Source organism: Microtus pennsylvanicus, chromosome 8 (genome assembly GCF_037038515.1).
Source record: "Microtus pennsylvanicus isolate mMicPen1 chromosome 8, mMicPen1.hap1, whole genome shotgun sequence".
NCBI lineage: Eukaryota > Metazoa > Chordata > Mammalia > Rodentia > Cricetidae > Microtus > Microtus pennsylvanicus.
In genome coordinates, this window is record NC_134586.1 from 40093651 (window position 1) to 40109910 (window position 16260).

Genomic DNA, 16260 nt, shown 5'->3' on the forward strand with positions numbered 1-16260 from the left:
TCATTGAAAGACATTCAATGACAGTGAGAAAAGTTAATCTATAGTTGTTTTAAGAAAAAAATAAAAACCCATCCATCATTCAGGGTTTCCTCTTTAAGGAGGTTCTCCCTGGTCCTAGCCCCCAAAATATTTTTCCCCTCCTTTGAGGAACAACAGCAAGTTTATTTTATAGAGTGCTCTGGGTAGCATGAACATAACTTGGGGAAATCCAGGGCAAATCTTTGAAATCTCCGATTTTAAATCATGGTATGTTAAGGAGACTGGCAGGCCGACATACACTCATATCTAATGTAATGGTAAGATCTTGGGGGTATTGTCAAAATGCATCGCCTGAGAAGCATTCCATGCAATTCATGAGGCATAGATACCAAGGAATGGCTCATAGGATTCAAGATGGAAGGGGATTCTGGAGAGATTCCTTGACCTAACCTCTCATTGACAGCTGGAAAAACTGGAATTCAGCCATTTAGGGGGAAATGCCTCATAGTCAGGTACTGACAAATATAGCACTGCAGTGCTGAAGCTGTTGGACACATGAACCCGGACTTGAACTTTCAAATATCCGTTGCACTGACATGCCCCCATGTCTTCAGCTAACAGCCACGAAGTTCTTTCAGGTCAAACCCTGAGGCTCTATTGCTCTAGTTTCATTTCTCCAGTACATTTGCCCTTTGCAAATGAGTTTCTATAAATGGATGTTCGTGGTCACTCACAATCAATAGCATCTCAAGCAAAAGCACAAAATTCATAAGCCATCAAGGCAATGTTTTGTTCTTTTTCTTTGTGGTCGCCTAGGGTCTTCTGGAACCTCGGTTATGAATTTGACGTGTGCCACAAACACTGTCATGAGTAGTCACGCCCACTTAAAGCCATACCAAGTGTCTCTGCGCTGCACCTGGCTTGTTGGCAAGGATGCCCCTGAAGACACACAGTACTTCCTATACTATAGGTCAGTATCTATTTTTATTTATGCAAATTATCCATTTCCTCTTCCCTTATAAAAACTGATGCGTATTCCAATTTAGGTTTGGTGTTTGGACTGAAGAATGCCAAGAATACAGCAGAGATACACTGAACAGAAATACTGGATGTTGGTTTCCCAGGACGTTTATCAACAGCAAAGGGTTTGAGCAGCTTGCAGTGCACGTTAATGGCTCAAGCAAGCATGCTGCAATCAAGCCCTTTGATCAGCTGTTTGCTCCACATTCCATTGGTAAGCCAGACTTAACTCAACACTGGAATAATGGAAGAGCACAATCTTGGTATTGGAAAGGGTCTTGCTACTTTTCAAATATTAAACAACCATATAATCAACATGGAAAAAAATTGAGGCAGTCATCCGACCTTTAACTCACCTTAAATGTTTGACTGGATGATCTGGCAATGTAGAAACCTGTTCTGGCCATGGGAAGATGTTGAGTGGCCTTCCTGGCCCCATCCATGAATTTTCTAGCTCTTATCTTTCCTGCTGGTTCCCCTCTCCTAGTTGCGACTATTCAAACCTCAAACATATCCTATTGAGGGCAGAGTTCTCCGCAGTTGAGAATAGCTGCACCATGAAAAGTCATAGCAGTGCTTATCTGTTCAGGCTGCTATCATGAAATGTGTGTCTACAAGTCTTATACTAGATTGTACCAAGAACAGTTCTGAGGTTCTTCCCAAAGGTGTGGCCCTTCTGCAGTCCAAAGGTATTCATTCAGCTTCTCCATCCTGTGACTCCTTCAAAGCTAACCATCTCCAGTTTTTATTGGGTCTTTGTAGTGGTTTGGATTCATCACTAGACTTTCAGACGATATGTACACAGGTCTCTTTCTCCTCCACCCTCCTCTTTGCTTCCCCACTCTTTTATTTTTTCTTCATATGTGTCTGTGCGCTGTATGCGTATTTGTGCAGGTGTGCTGGTCCATGCAGAAGCCTGGGGTTGCCATCACAATATCTTCCTCACTTGCTTCTCTTCTTTATTTTGTAGGGCACAGAGACTTTCACTGGATCTGGAACTTGCCATTTTTGCTAGACTAGGCCCTAGGATCTACTTATCTCTACTACCCAACCTCCAATCCCAGCTCTGGGGTTACAGCTGTTTTCACCTGGGTGCTGGGAATCCAAACTCTGGTCCTAACACCAGTATGGAAGTATTTTACTCCTGTATAGATTTATTTAGCTTAATCTGTTCTTTTTATGTAGAAGCTTCTTTTTCTATATGACAAAACAGAACAACAATAACAAAAAATAAATAAATACTGAAACCAGAATAGTGATTTACCCAGAGCTATCCCTCTCCTGGGAAATGGACATGGGGCAAATGGTCCATGTCTGTCCATGAGCACAGTCTAACTTGGAAAGTTAAAGGGATGCTGGGTACACCTTGCAATGAGTTAACAGGGGAAAGGTGCCAATCAGTCCCTTCCATTTGGCGTAGTGATTTTGTTCTTTATATGTGTAGATCTATTCAGCGAGCCATACCAAAAACCTCTTGGGAAGCCACTTACTTCCTGTGGCTTTGAGATTGGTTGATTGAGACTTAATGGTAAACCTTGAAAAAGCATATCTTAGAAATGGTGGGTTGGGGCTATCAGCCCTGATCATTGGGTTTTCGGAATTGCCACTGACCTATCTCTTCTCTTCTCTAGATCAAGTAAATCCTCCAAGGAATGTCACAGTTGAACTTGAAGAAACTTCTCTTTATATCCAATGGGAGAAACCAGTTTCTGCCTTTCCAGTCCATTGCTTTAACTATGAATTGAAAATTCACAACACAAAGAATGGCTACTTTCAGGTAATTTTAAAAATCATTCCTTTATTCTATGTTAGATACCCATTATTTGTGAAACATTTAAAACAGTAGCTCTCAGTCTTCCTAATGCTGTGACCCTTTAATACAGTTCCTCATGTTGTGGTGACGCCCAACCACAAAGTCATTTCCATTGTTGCTAAATAACTGTAATTTTGATACCGTTATGAGACCTAATGTAAATATTTTTGGATATAGAGGTTTGTCAAAGGGGTTGCAACCCACGGTTTGAGAGCTGCTGCTTTAAACATAGTGACTGCTTGGGGTATATTTAAGTATCAACAAAGTCAATGTTGACTTACACCTGCCCTAGGTATTACAGAAATAAATCAAATCTTACATTACTTCCATTTGGAAAAAACATACTTTGAGTTGAAAATAATATAAAGGATAAAATGAAACCCATTTGTAAGAGCTTTACTAAAAATACAAATGATACAACTACTGGGGAAAATGGGAAGGCAAGTTTTCCAAAAGTTAGAATTATCATAAGAACCTGTGGTTCTCCTTTTAGGTATATATGCAAATGATTTCAAAACAGGGTCTCAAAAAGATATTTGGGCACCCATGCTCACAACAGCATTACTCACAATAGCCAATTGTGAAGAGCTGAAGCAGCCTCCATATTCATTAACACATGAATGGAGTCAGGTTTGGTGGCACACATCTGTGACTCCAGCACCCAGGAGGAGGCTGAGATAAGAATGGTGTAAATTTGAAGTTAGTTTGAACTATATAGCAAGATTCTTAGCTAAAAAACAAATAAGCCAAACCCAAAGTCCTACAGAATATGAAAAGAAAACAGAATGTATTCCCGGGCAGTGATGGTGCCCACTCCCTTTAATTCTAGCACTCGGGAGGCAGAGGTGGATCTCTGTGAGTTCAAGGTCAGCCTGGTCTATAGAGCACAATACCAGACAGGCTCCAAATCTGCACAAGAAAACCCTGTCTTGAAAAACCAAAAGAAAAAAAGAGAAAAAGAAAAAAGAAAAGAAAAACAAATATGATATATATATATATATATATATATATATATATATTAATATATACAAAGAGACAATATTCAGTCTTTGAAAGGAAACTCTGATACATGCTACAATACGAATGAACCTAAGGGCAGCAAGCAAAGTGAAACAAGCAGATCACAAAGGACAAATGTATATGATTCTGCCTGTGTGAGATGCCAAGGTTTGTAAAACACATAGAAATAGAAATTAGCACAATGGCTACCAGGAAATGGGGAATGGAAAATGAGGAACCATTGTCTAATGAAAACAGAATATCCAGATTGTGAATTTTTGATCATTGGGTGATGGGAATTGAAGAGAGGGGTTCATGCATGCAGAGTATGAGACACACCCTCAACCAGCAACTTCAGACTTGCAAGATGAAAACAGTGTTGTAGTCTGGTTGCACAATAGCGTGGCTGTTCAACATTTTTGGCCTGCACACGTGACAATGGTGCAGGTGGCATATCTTCCATCGTTTTATTATGTTATTTTATGCCTTGTCCACAATAACTTGCATAATTACACTTCCTGTTTTATTGACAATTAAGCCCCATCCCCCCAAAAAGATGAATAATTTCTCAGTCATGAGAGTAAAGAAGAAACATAGAAGTTGGGATTCAACCTCATGTCCTACAAATAAAAGAAATGAAGAACCTGTGAGACACCCCAGCTGGTGAAGGCATTTGCTGCTAAACATGCTTTCTTGAGTTCAATTCCTGGAGCCCACAAGGTGGAAGAAGAGAAGAGACAGCCTCAAGTTATCCTCTCACCTCCATATCCATGCTGGGGCATACATAATACATATACACAAATAAATAAATGCAAAAATAAGTAACAGAAACAAAGTAAACACAGTTTAATTAAATTTAACCACTACCTACTAATAGGTTTCTTAGGATAATACATAAAGAGAAATAAGGCCTTGTTTTGTAGTCTGAAATAAACTAATTCATATGTTGTATTAATTTTAAATTATGTGCTATATCATGGGGGAACACTATTTTCATATGATCTGCCAAGCAGGTAAGTCACATAAAAATAAATGGGCATGGGCCTAGAGAGATGGCTCAGTGGTTAAGAGCATTGACTGCTCTTCCAGATGACCCAGGTTCAATTTCCAGCACCCACATGGTCTCTTATAACTCTCTGGTTCCTCACACAGACATACATACATACATATATATATATATATATATATATATATATATATATATAGAGAGAGAGAGAGAGAGAGAGAGAGAGAGAGAGAGTAGGCAGAGTCAGTGAGAAGCCATTTAGCCACCAGAGGAGACAGATGCCAGAACTTTGCCTGGTAAGCCACAGCCACATGGCAATCCACAGATTAATAAAAATGGGTTAATTTAAGACATAAGAGCTAGCAAGAAAGATGCTTAAACTATTGGCCAAACAATATTGCAAATAATATAGTTTCTGTGTGATTATTTTAAATCTGGACTACCGGGAAACAAATGAGCAGCCTCTGCCAACAGCAAAATACCAACACAATACAAATAAATAAATTAAATAAAAATAAATAGACATATAAGATGAGTCCTGCTCTGGTAAATAGCATCAGAGCCTCTGTACCATAGGAAAGATCAACAGAGTACAGAAGAGAGAGGGGGAAAACAACCTTGTTTGCCTCTACAGCATGGAGCTGAATGCAGCCTAAGCAGAGGTGGAGCGTCAGGCAGAAACTTGCCTACTGAAGTAAAAAGAGAAGGACATGATAGGATGTGTTTCCAGAAATATTCTTATGAAGCACTGGCTTTCTCTTGTAAATTTCTAATCTGCCAGAGATTAACAGTTTTATAAAATACATTCATAAGGATCAGTAAAACAAATACAGCCAAAGACATGAAAATGCAAACCAACTGATCATGTGCTTGGATGTTACAGTCATGTCCAACGGTTCTCCATTTCTAAACGGTGCTCTCATTGTCTGCACAGATCTTATCATAGAGCAGCAATCAGCACTTCCTGACCTGTACCAGTCCACAACCACACTGTGCCTGCTAGGGTGTACCAGAGGCTCGAGACTGCATGCTTCCTTCAGTTAAGTGGTAGTGACTGAGCTGGCCTCCACACAAGGCTGACACTAGACTTGTAACTCTACTAAAATAGGAACTTCAGAGTAGCTCTGTAATGTTTTTTACTAAAAGCTGAAGAGCGTCTACTTTAAAACCATGGTCATGGACAATGAGCAGCATCAAAGGGTTTTTCACTATCGAGAAATGTAGCACTTACAGGTTAGAAGGGTAATCTTGGTGGCAGTGTGAAAGTTGGATGTCAGGGGGGAACATGTGGCTACAGAGATGTTAGCTATTAGGACCATCCAAGCAATAAAGCATAAAGCCAACACAGGGTGTGGCCATTGGGCAAAGGTGAACAGGCACAAAATACATGCTGTTTAGTACTATGACTTACCAATGAGGAAGGACAAAGTAACAGAGATTATGTACGGTGTTGAAGATGACTCCAATTTTTTTCCATGGGAAACATTATTCTGTCTTCACAATTTCACCTAGTCCTTCAGCTGGCCATTTTATATATTTTAGTTACAAGATCACCTTCTCCCTCAGGGTAACTGCCAAGACCTCACACAGGAACAGTGTAGAATAAACTCATGACTGTGCCCTTTTGATCTTAGATTACTTGCTAAATAATGAGTCGCATTACCTACATGAGACCACTCAAGCCGGTGTTCTGCAATAATTGTATGTCTAGGCATTATTATAATGTTAATTTTTCCCATTTAGATGGAAAAACTGGCCACCAACAAATTCATCTCAAAAATTGATGATGTTTCTACATATTCTATTCAAGTGAGAGCAGTTGTGAGCTCATCTTGCAGAGTATCTGGAAGCTGGGGCGAGTGGAGTCAACCTATTTATGTGGGTGAGTTCCTGTTGTGTATTTAAAAGCAGTGGCAACAGATAATCCTGGAAAGTGCACTTTTTCATTCAGGTCTTGAAATGGCTTCATCTTTACTCTGCCTCATCTTTCATTCATCTACTGTATCTTCAACTAGACACGTGTGTTCTAGGAAAGAGTGTCCCACTGTCTCCCTGGCACAAGCCCTTCCTAGGACTATTTTGCTCAATTATTTTTATTTAGATTTTTTCCGTTTTGACTTCTGTCCATATTGTGAGTGTGTGTATGTGTGCATGCATGAGTGTGTGCCGTATGTACCTGTGTGTGGATATGCAGGTATGTGCAATGTGTGTGTCTATAAGGATAAAGGAGGATGTTGGGATCCTATTCTATCACTCTCTGCCTTGTTTCCTTGAGACAGTCTCTTGTTGAACCTGGTTAATATTTTAGGGCTCAGTCTCTTAGCACCCTGTCATGGTGCTTAGCATGGTGCTTACCCTTACCTGCTGCAAGGTGCTTAGCAAATTAGACTGGCGTAGAGGACTCTGTGGTTCTAGCTGATTACATTACCTCTTACAAAACCCAAGGGATCTTCCTGAACAATTTGGACAGCATACTTAAAGAGAAATTTATTTTGGGCACATGCTAAAATTTCCTATTACAGTAATTTATTCACTCGGGCTGCAGGGTGGGTCATCTGGAAATTCTTGGGCAGCGAACCATTTGCTGGTGTGGTTGTGAGCCAGTGCTGATGTGACCGGGTATTTTTCCAGGGGAGAAAGGAATGGTGGAAGGGCTCGAGAGGTGGAACACTGATCTGGGTCTCGAGAATTCTGCCCCTAACTCCTGTGGCATGCCCTACAGTTGTTCAATGTACAACCAACACTGCCTTGTTCGGTGCTATGACAGCACTGGTGTGTGTGTGTGTGTGTGTGTGTGTGTGTGTGTGTGTGTGTGTGTGTGTTTGCAGAGCGGCATCAGCATCATGAGCTTCCTGGGGAGAGGAACTGAAAGGCAAGCAGAGGGAACCGAAAGATGGACAGACTCACCTACCTCATAATTCTTCTGAGGTGAATCTTCCTGACCCTCCCTTTCTCCCCAGCTGAAATAAACTGACCTGGTACACACAGGACTTCTCTCAAAAACACTTTATTTGAACAAATAAAACTTGCTCTGTGCCCCAGGAGAGAACTAAGATTCATTAGTCGTAGGGACTTCGAAACTAGATCTATTCATTTTGTCAAATCCTATGACAGACACTTATTTGTACTCCATGGATTCCTTTTACATATATGTTTTATGTGTTTCTCAAGTGTGCAACCCTCATTGGTCTGAAGTGTTGATGTTTCTCATTGTTGTCTCTACATTACAACCTAAACAAATTTGTGGGGATAAGTGACCTCAGGTCAGAATCCCAACTAAGAAATCAGTAGTGTTTGCTGAGTGCTTGAGTCTTGAAGTTATAGTTTGTGTTGATTATTGACACTTTAGAACTCAAGTGGGTGAGGAAACAGCAGGAGGCAAAATCAGATCTGTAGCCATGGCTCTGCCGGGACGTAGTTAAATGATCCAAGTCAGAGATGGCTAGGGAATCAGAGGACACAGTTCAAGGCTGAGAAGGATTCTGAGAATAAACTCGGGCTGTAAGAGGGAGGATAGTCTCTGCCACCACATGGGGGACGGAGTGAAGGAGCTTGCTAGTCTGGGTTTTACTACTCTGACCTAATTCCTAACACCTGACCTTTCTGGACCTCAGTTTCCTTGCCTGTAGAAGTGATGCTTCATTCTCTGGTAGCTTCTAACTCTGCCATTCTTCAAGCTCTGGCTCCGCTCTCCAACATCCATTACCAAAGGACTGGGAGGGAGTAAGACTGTGATCCATCTGAAGAGGTTATTTCAAGCTTGCTGTTAACTTATTATTCATTTCCCACTCTCCCTCTCTCTTACTGCTTCCAGAATAACTGCCTCCTGGCTTGGATCTGGCCTCATTAGATTCCCCCACACCCAGGTGCACCTCATTGTCATTTGCTACTGCAAATCCTATTTCATTTATTGCCACCCATTTCATGAAGACGAGCTGATTAATATTAGTGCTTACCTTATAAATCCATCCTTTCTGGAATTTACTCCCCTGCTCAGCGTAGGATCATTAGTGAATTTAATCAATGCAGACTCTCCGTTTTCATCAAGATGATTAATAAACATAGTAGGAAGTCCAAGCCCCTCAGGGACTTTGTGCATGGCTCTTCTTTACCCCTGGAGGCTGCGGTAATAATTACGCTCAGCTTGCAGTCTCTCAGGCAGTTTTGCTGCTGTGTTCATTTCCTTCAGACACTCTTCCACCTCTCCTACCTCACCTTATAAATAGTCCTAGGAGCCCTCCTGGATTTTCACTACCAGGCTCAACTGAAATATCACCCCGTTCCTTTGGTGGTATGTTTACCCCATTATTTTAATTAAGGTAAGGAAATGGTAGCCTGAAGATAATAAATGACTCAATCATTGTCAAATAGCCAAGAAGTAGTTATTAATGTATAATTTCCCCCAAATAAGTGCCATATGAACCAATTAGCAAATTAGAATAGTTTAACTAATTAACCCATTCTAGCCCAAGGCTACTTCATGAAGAATGAGACACAGAGAATTGGATTGATGATGGTGGGAGCTGGGCTTGCGGGAAGTGGCTTCCATTCTGGTTGGCAAGGTCCTCGGTCAGTCCAACAAGCACAGGGGATGTAGATGCAGTGAGCAGTAAATAAACTCTGTCTGTCTGCTTGAGATTTGCCTTGAATCTGCCCTCTTGCCTTGGATTTTCAGAGTATAGATTCTTTTCCTTCCTTCCTTCCTTCCTTCCTTCCTTCCTTCCTTCCTTCCTTCCTTCCTTCCTTCCTTTTTCCCTCTCTCTCTTTTCTTTCTCTCTGTCTCTCTTTGTGTGTCTCTGTCTCTGTTTCTCTCTCTGTCTCTCTCCAATAAGTAAACGAAAGTAGCAGTTTTATCAGTACCCCTTATCAACTGCTCTCCAGCAGCGGGCTTCTGCTTTAAGAGCTGAACTTCCCAATTTCAAGTTCTTTCTCCTTCTCAAACTAGAAGTTCCGAATTGTTCTGTTCTGTTCTTATCTCTGCCATCTGTTTACTAAAAATCTTTGTGTCCTGGACCCTGGTCTCTGAAACTTACTGTTTTGTTTCCACATCTTCTTCTCTTTTCTACTCTGTGACCTTCTAATACAGACTGTGGAGCAAGCAGTACTTCTCTATGGAAAATGAGAGTGTTGGCCGCACTTATTTGTAGCTGTGTCCTTGGTAAGAGGTTAGACTGACAATCACTGGATGCCCCTTCATGTCAACAATGGGTTTGCTTCACCCTCACTGAAGACTGTATCTGCCAGTCTGGACCTGGTATTACTAGAAGTCTGTGAAAACGTGTGCTTTCCAAAAGCTTTCTTCAGGCTTAAGATGGATGCACTTATGCGGGGAGCAGAACAAGAGTCAACCACACCAGTTTTCACATTACTCAGTCAGCAGAGTGGTCACTGTCCACAGGGTGACTGCTGCTGTCTTTGGGAAAAATCCCTCAGCAACAAAGACATGCTCCTCATTGGAGGGCTCAACTCGCGTTTTCCTGCTATATGTGAGTTAGTGTGTGTGTGATATGTATGGGGATCAGAGCAAAGGAAAAACCAACGTGGCATGTATGAGTGTGGGCTGGATGGAGGGAAGACTTTATTTTTCTGTGACTTGGTGTTTATCACAGAGGTGTGAAGCAATTTACCTCTACCTGAAGTGTATGGTTTCAAAAGCTGGGAGGAGATGGGGCTATGTTATAGCACTGAGTGCATTTTCTTCATGCTTTACAGCCTACCAGAGAACCTCAAGCTCTAGTTCTAGTTCTTCATGCTTTACAGCCTACCAGAGAACCTCAGGCTCTAGTTCTTGTCCCTTCTTTCTTCTGTGCCTTAGGTTTCTCCCAGGCTCTTCTTTATCTGTCTGTCTTTTTGCCTTTCTCTGTCTCTCTCCTTAGTCCCAGCCATTTCTTCTTAACAAACCAGGAAAGGGAAGAAGAAAGGGAAAATAGGTACAAAAAAAAAAAAAAAGAGCCAGCTTCACTTTCTTTGGGATTCCAAAAAGACTTCTGCTGATTCAAAGCCTCATGAGGTGAGAGAAGGGAAGGAAGCTCTAGGTCAACACAGAGGGAAAAGATGCTTGGGGAGGAAAGCAGGTGGCGCAGTAGAGACAAGGAAAACCCCAGAGAGGCTACTGTACACCTGTGACTTCGGGTTTTTCTTTGAAAGCAGGGGATTTCAGCTGGTAGACCCTGTAGTAGAGGCAAACTGCTTCCTTTGACTCAGGCTTCTGTGGTTTCAAGGCTGGACGAATCTTGCCTGGTAAGCCTCAGGCTGGACCACCTTGGCTCTGTGGGCTGTCCCACTGTCTTAAAGAAAGGGTAGCAGTAAGCTTTAAGGCTCTGTCCCTTTATGCCAAAGCTTTTGATTGTTTGTTTGGTTTGTGTTGTTTTGTTTTATATCAGATGTGACCACTTCTCTTGGTGGTCACACCAATCAGTCCTTTGTGCTTAACAATTTAGATCAAGTATGCACTCTATCCCTGGGCCTCGCCCTGTGAGAGGCAAGCTTACAGTATTTAGAATATCAGCCCAAATATCATTGTTTCACTAAATAGATAGGGAAAAGAAGACAAGGGTATTCTCAAAGCTGGTAAGAGCTGGGCCTTAGCCTGGAACTTGGCAAAAAGGTTGTCTTTACTCCTATATATGCTGACTGATGCCCCTTGTCCCATTTGTGATGTTCCAGCCAGGAAACTGAGGCACAGAGATAGACCTGGCTTGGGATGTAGACTGCTGCAGAGATGCGACATTAGGCTAGTTCTTGTCCTGTTCAGGCTCCATCTAGGCCAAGCACTGTGGCTATTTCCATTGACCTCTGCAGGCAATTTTTGTCTGAATAAGTCCATGTTGTGTACTATATTCATTTTGTGTGTGTGTGTGTGATGTGTGAGTGCATGTGTTCGTGTGTTTGTTTATGGGGTGTGAGTATGGGCATGCATATGCCTGTCGGGGACCAGCCTCAACAAAAATACCTCTTGCCAGGGTGGGAGCGCGGGGATCAGAAATATAAGTAAAGAGTGTGAAGACATGAAAATAATTAAACAGAGATCATAGAATAGTACCAGGAGAGAGCTTCAGTGAATACTGAAATAACCTGAATTTAATTTTCCGTACACTTTTATACTCCAGTACAAAAGGGGGAAAAAAGCAATTAAAGACTTTTTTTTTACAAAGGACAACCCATACAGTTGCTTCAACACTTTGAGATGTCAAGCCATTAGCATTCTGTTGTTTAGGCAGTGAAGCCACCCTAGACCAAGTATCCTGAAAGCAGCCACTCCCTAGGTAACTTTCTTCTTACAAAAGAAGGAACAGAAGTACGCTCACATGTCCTGACCATCTGTCAGGATGGAGTGGATCTACTTGTATGAGCCATCTTAATGTCAAATGAAGCAAGTAACCACATCCTGAGGCAGGATGTGTAGCGCTGATTGTTGTCATCAGATGCGAGCAACCTCCAAATTCTCTGACCATCAGACAAGGTAGAACTAGGCTCACATTTTTGGGCCTCCACATGAGCCCCAGTCCACTGTGGAAGTCAGGGGACAACCTTTGGGTGTTGGCTCTAGTATTAGGCTCTTTGTAGTTGTAAACATTAGGCTAGCTAGCCCTCAGATTTCTATATATTCTCTTTTCTCTGCCTCCCATTTTTTTTTCTTCAGGGTTTTGCTAGGATTACAAATACCTGGACTGCTGTGTTAGGCCTTTATGTGGGTTCCGGAGATCTGAATGCCCATTTTCAGGCTTTTGTGATAAGCAATTGTACCAACTAAGCCATCTCACCAGCCCAATGCAATGTTCATCTTAATTCATATTCTTTGTTTATTTGTTTGTTTTTGATTTTATGAGACAGGGTTTCTTTGTGTAACAGCCCTGGATGTCCCACAATTCGCTCTGCAGACCAAAGCAGGCCCTAAATTCACAGAAATCCTCCAGCCTCTGCCTCTCAAATGCTGGGATTATTGTAGACCAGGCTGGCCTCGAACTCACACAGATATGCCTGCCTCTGCCTCCGGAGTGCTGGGATTAAAGGTGTGTTCCACCACTGCCTGGCTAATTCAGACTCTTGAGAAATGGGACTAACCCTGACTTCTGACCCTTCCTTCTTTTATACTAGACTATCTGGTGTTTGTTTCTCCTGACCCGAGGATTCTGACAGCACTGTAATTGTGGTTTCCCTTGAGGATCTGGGGAAATTAACTCGATGCCTTTGCTCTGACACAATGCGATCATAGTTACCACAAACATGGATTGATCGGCTACTCTGGACTGGCGCAGATGCTAAGCACTTTGTATGTGTTAACACGTTCACTCTTACCCCCATCTTCAGAAGCAATACACAAAGTGAAACAAATACACTGCTCAAGGAAGGTCACCTCAGTAGAAAGAGACAAAACTAGGCCCAAGCCGCTCTCTCTGAGTTACATCTGCCAGGCCCCGGCACCCTGTGCAGCCAGCCTGCAGCTACTTTAGCAGGTTCACAGAAACAGGCTTCAGAGCTGCTCCCAGGAAAGATTTCCGGGTTTGTGGGAGCTCTGCAGATGAGAAGGAAACCTTCCCAGTTCTGATCCATCCCGTCTGGGCCTGGCAGGGGTTGTGAAAACCACCAGACTCCCACTCAGTCCAGAACTTGTCAAGTCGTTCACTTACACAGCTCGGCGTCCAAGGTCTTGCTGCACTGTCTCGCACCTGGGTTCAGTTTCACCGGAAGAGCCCAGCTTTGCAGGTTTTCCAGTGGGTTTGCTAAGAGCCTTTTTGCTGCCCTGCCCTTTGTTTGTTATTTTCTCCTTGGCTCCTTCAGTCAGTTGATCTCACCTGAAAGCTGCCATCGAAAGCTCAGTCACAGGAGGTGACTTTTGACTTTTGCTTGAATTGGGAACCTTTCCTGAGTGACAGCAGTGCTTCACGCTCCAAAAAGAGGACCGCCACGGGAAGCTAGTTAAAGCCTGTATCATAGACTAACATATTGACACCATCTTAATTACCCAACCCTGTTGATGCCATTTAAACTTTTCCCGCCACCTGCTGGTTTAAAGACACAGCAGGGCTGCTTTATGTGAAAAGCTCCGTCAATTTACTAATTAGTGCTTTTGCTTGAAACCTATTGTTGAGTCAGAGTCAGATTCAAAATCAATACTGAGGCCATCAAGGTACAAACTTGTATGGACTAAGGCAGAATAGGCCTAGGAATCAAATTCACCTCCACAGAGCCATCAGTCTCAACTAATAGATCACAGAATTCTCGAGCCAGAGAGACCGCAGCACCAAGATGTGAGTCATTTGATGGAGTTTCCAAGGCAGTCAGAGGCAGCTAAAGGAAGCTAGCCTGTCATCACCTAGAGATTCCCTAGCCTCTGTTGTCACCATCCCATCCTACCTACTGTACACTTTCCACAGAGTTTCCATGAGGTTCCTTGTTTTAAGGACAACTGGCTGAGATGTTAGAAATAATGGGAACCAAAGTCAACAGAACCATATGACCAAATTTTCTAAATATGCGGAGTTGATAAGGTCTGAAGAGGACCCAGATGTAATGGAATGTTTCTCTCTAGACCGCTCCATCCCAAATTACCAACCAGAGGCTTACTATTACTTATAAATATTTGGCCAATGGTTCGGGCCTATTACTAGCTACCTTTTATATTTACATTGACCCATATTTCTATTTATACTTTGGCATGTGGCTCATGGCTTGCTCCCTTATTTTCTCACATGTCCTGTTTGCTTGACAGCTAGCTGACATCTCCTGACTCTGCCTTTCTCCTCATCATCCTCAGTTTGATCACCCTACCTATACTTCCTGCCTAGCTACTGGCCAATCAGCATTTTATTAAATCAATTCAACTGACAAATTGAGTGTGCAAGAGGGTTATTCCACAGCACTCAGAAATGAGGTGGATAGACTGGTGGGCTTTTCCACAGGACAGGCTATACAACTTCCCCTCTCAAAAACTCATCTCTGTATAACCGAGCAAGAGAGTGCCCAGCACTTTCTTAAGAAACATCTGTGACTCAAGATGAATAGCACGTAAGAAATGTCCCTTAAGTCAGACAGGTGAATCACATCACCTAGAACTTTCTCTTTTTACTTTCTATCCCTACCCTATTTACGCCCCAGCCAGAAGATCAAGCCTAGAGCCGTGCCTGTGGGATAAGGAAAGGAAAGCTCTGAGGTCCTGTGTTCCAGGACATCCGAAAACATCTCAGCTTTTAGAGTATTGGAATCGGTGGGACCTGATCTTCTGTTGTTCCTTCAACCAGACAAGAGAAGGTCCTTGCGTGGATTCATCTTTTTATAATCATTGTTCTCTCTTTCTCTTTCTCTCTGTCTCTCTCTCTCTCTCTCTCTCTCTCTCTCTCTCTCTCTCTCTCTCTCCTTTTCATTGATAAAACAACTGGTGAGGTAGCTCAGTACATAATGGGACCTGCCGCCAAGCCTGATGACCAGGTTCAATCTCTGATACAGACATGGTGAAAGGTACCAACGTACAAGTTGTCCCGTGATCTACACACATGTACGCTGGTACCTACAATTGCCCATCAAAAAAGGCAGAAATGTTGAAAAGCAGCAGAAATAAAATTTACATAACTGAACTGCTGGTAATTGACGAGTCACTTTTACTCAACAGTAAGTGAACAGTTTTCTTGCACTGGATTCTCCTGCCAGCATACTTCCTTTAAGGTCAAGCTCACAATCCTTATGGTCTTGAGCATGAGTTCTACTCTTCACACGGTGAACTGCCCACGGCTCTGCTTCCTATCCAGGAATTTCCACATAATGAGAACTTTCTTTTTAAGTTGGATGAAATAAAATCAGTTGCCTCCATGATTTTGCTTATTCACTGATAACCTACACTTATCTAAGTCAGAAGTAAGGTGAACTAATAACCTACACTTATCTAAGTCAGAAGTAAGGTGAATGAACCAGTGGGATAACTGAAAAGATTTTTGTAATCATGGTCAGAAGGCAAACGGTACTGTTATCAGGACTTGGCATATCAGGCCAGTGGGTATTGTACAATTTGAGCCACAAATTATTGTGTGACCATGATAATATTTACAACACATTTTGTTCTTTTCACAGACTCAACGTTTTGCTGTTTGTCTTTGTATCATACTTAGACAATACGGTTAGTGACTATCCATGCCTTTTTCTTAAAAGAGAAAGAAAAGAAAAACAAATGACAGCAAATAGTGTCACGTTATGCAGCCCAAGTGGCCTGGAATTTAACAATGTAGACCAGGCTGGCCTCTGACTTATGATTATCCTCCTGCCTCTGCCCCACAAATCTTGGAGTGACAGATATGTTTCACTATTCCAGGTTGTGCTAATGTCTGCTTTTAACAGATACAAAAACACAAAGACAGACTTAGGATTTTAAAGATTTCTTTTAATGTATACGTATGTGGGTATGTCTGAGTGTTTGTTTATGTACATATGTGTGGTGTCTTCAGTGGCCAGA

General features: G+C 42.2%; 1 protein-coding gene across 1 annotated transcript in view; it reads left to right on the plus strand.

Annotated features, from left to right (window-relative positions):
- Positions 1 to 16260, plus strand: part of Il5ra (interleukin 5 receptor subunit alpha) — a 37157-nt gene that overhangs the window by 9516 nt on the left and 11381 nt on the right. Inside the window, exons 7-10 of the mRNA XM_075981996.1 lie at positions 796 to 949; positions 1026 to 1213; positions 2631 to 2776; positions 6561 to 6699. Of these exons, the coding sequence (XP_075838111.1) occupies positions 796 to 949; positions 1026 to 1213; positions 2631 to 2776; positions 6561 to 6699 (627 nt within the window). The remainder of the gene's footprint in view (positions 1 to 795; positions 950 to 1025; positions 1214 to 2630; positions 2777 to 6560; positions 6700 to 16260) is intronic.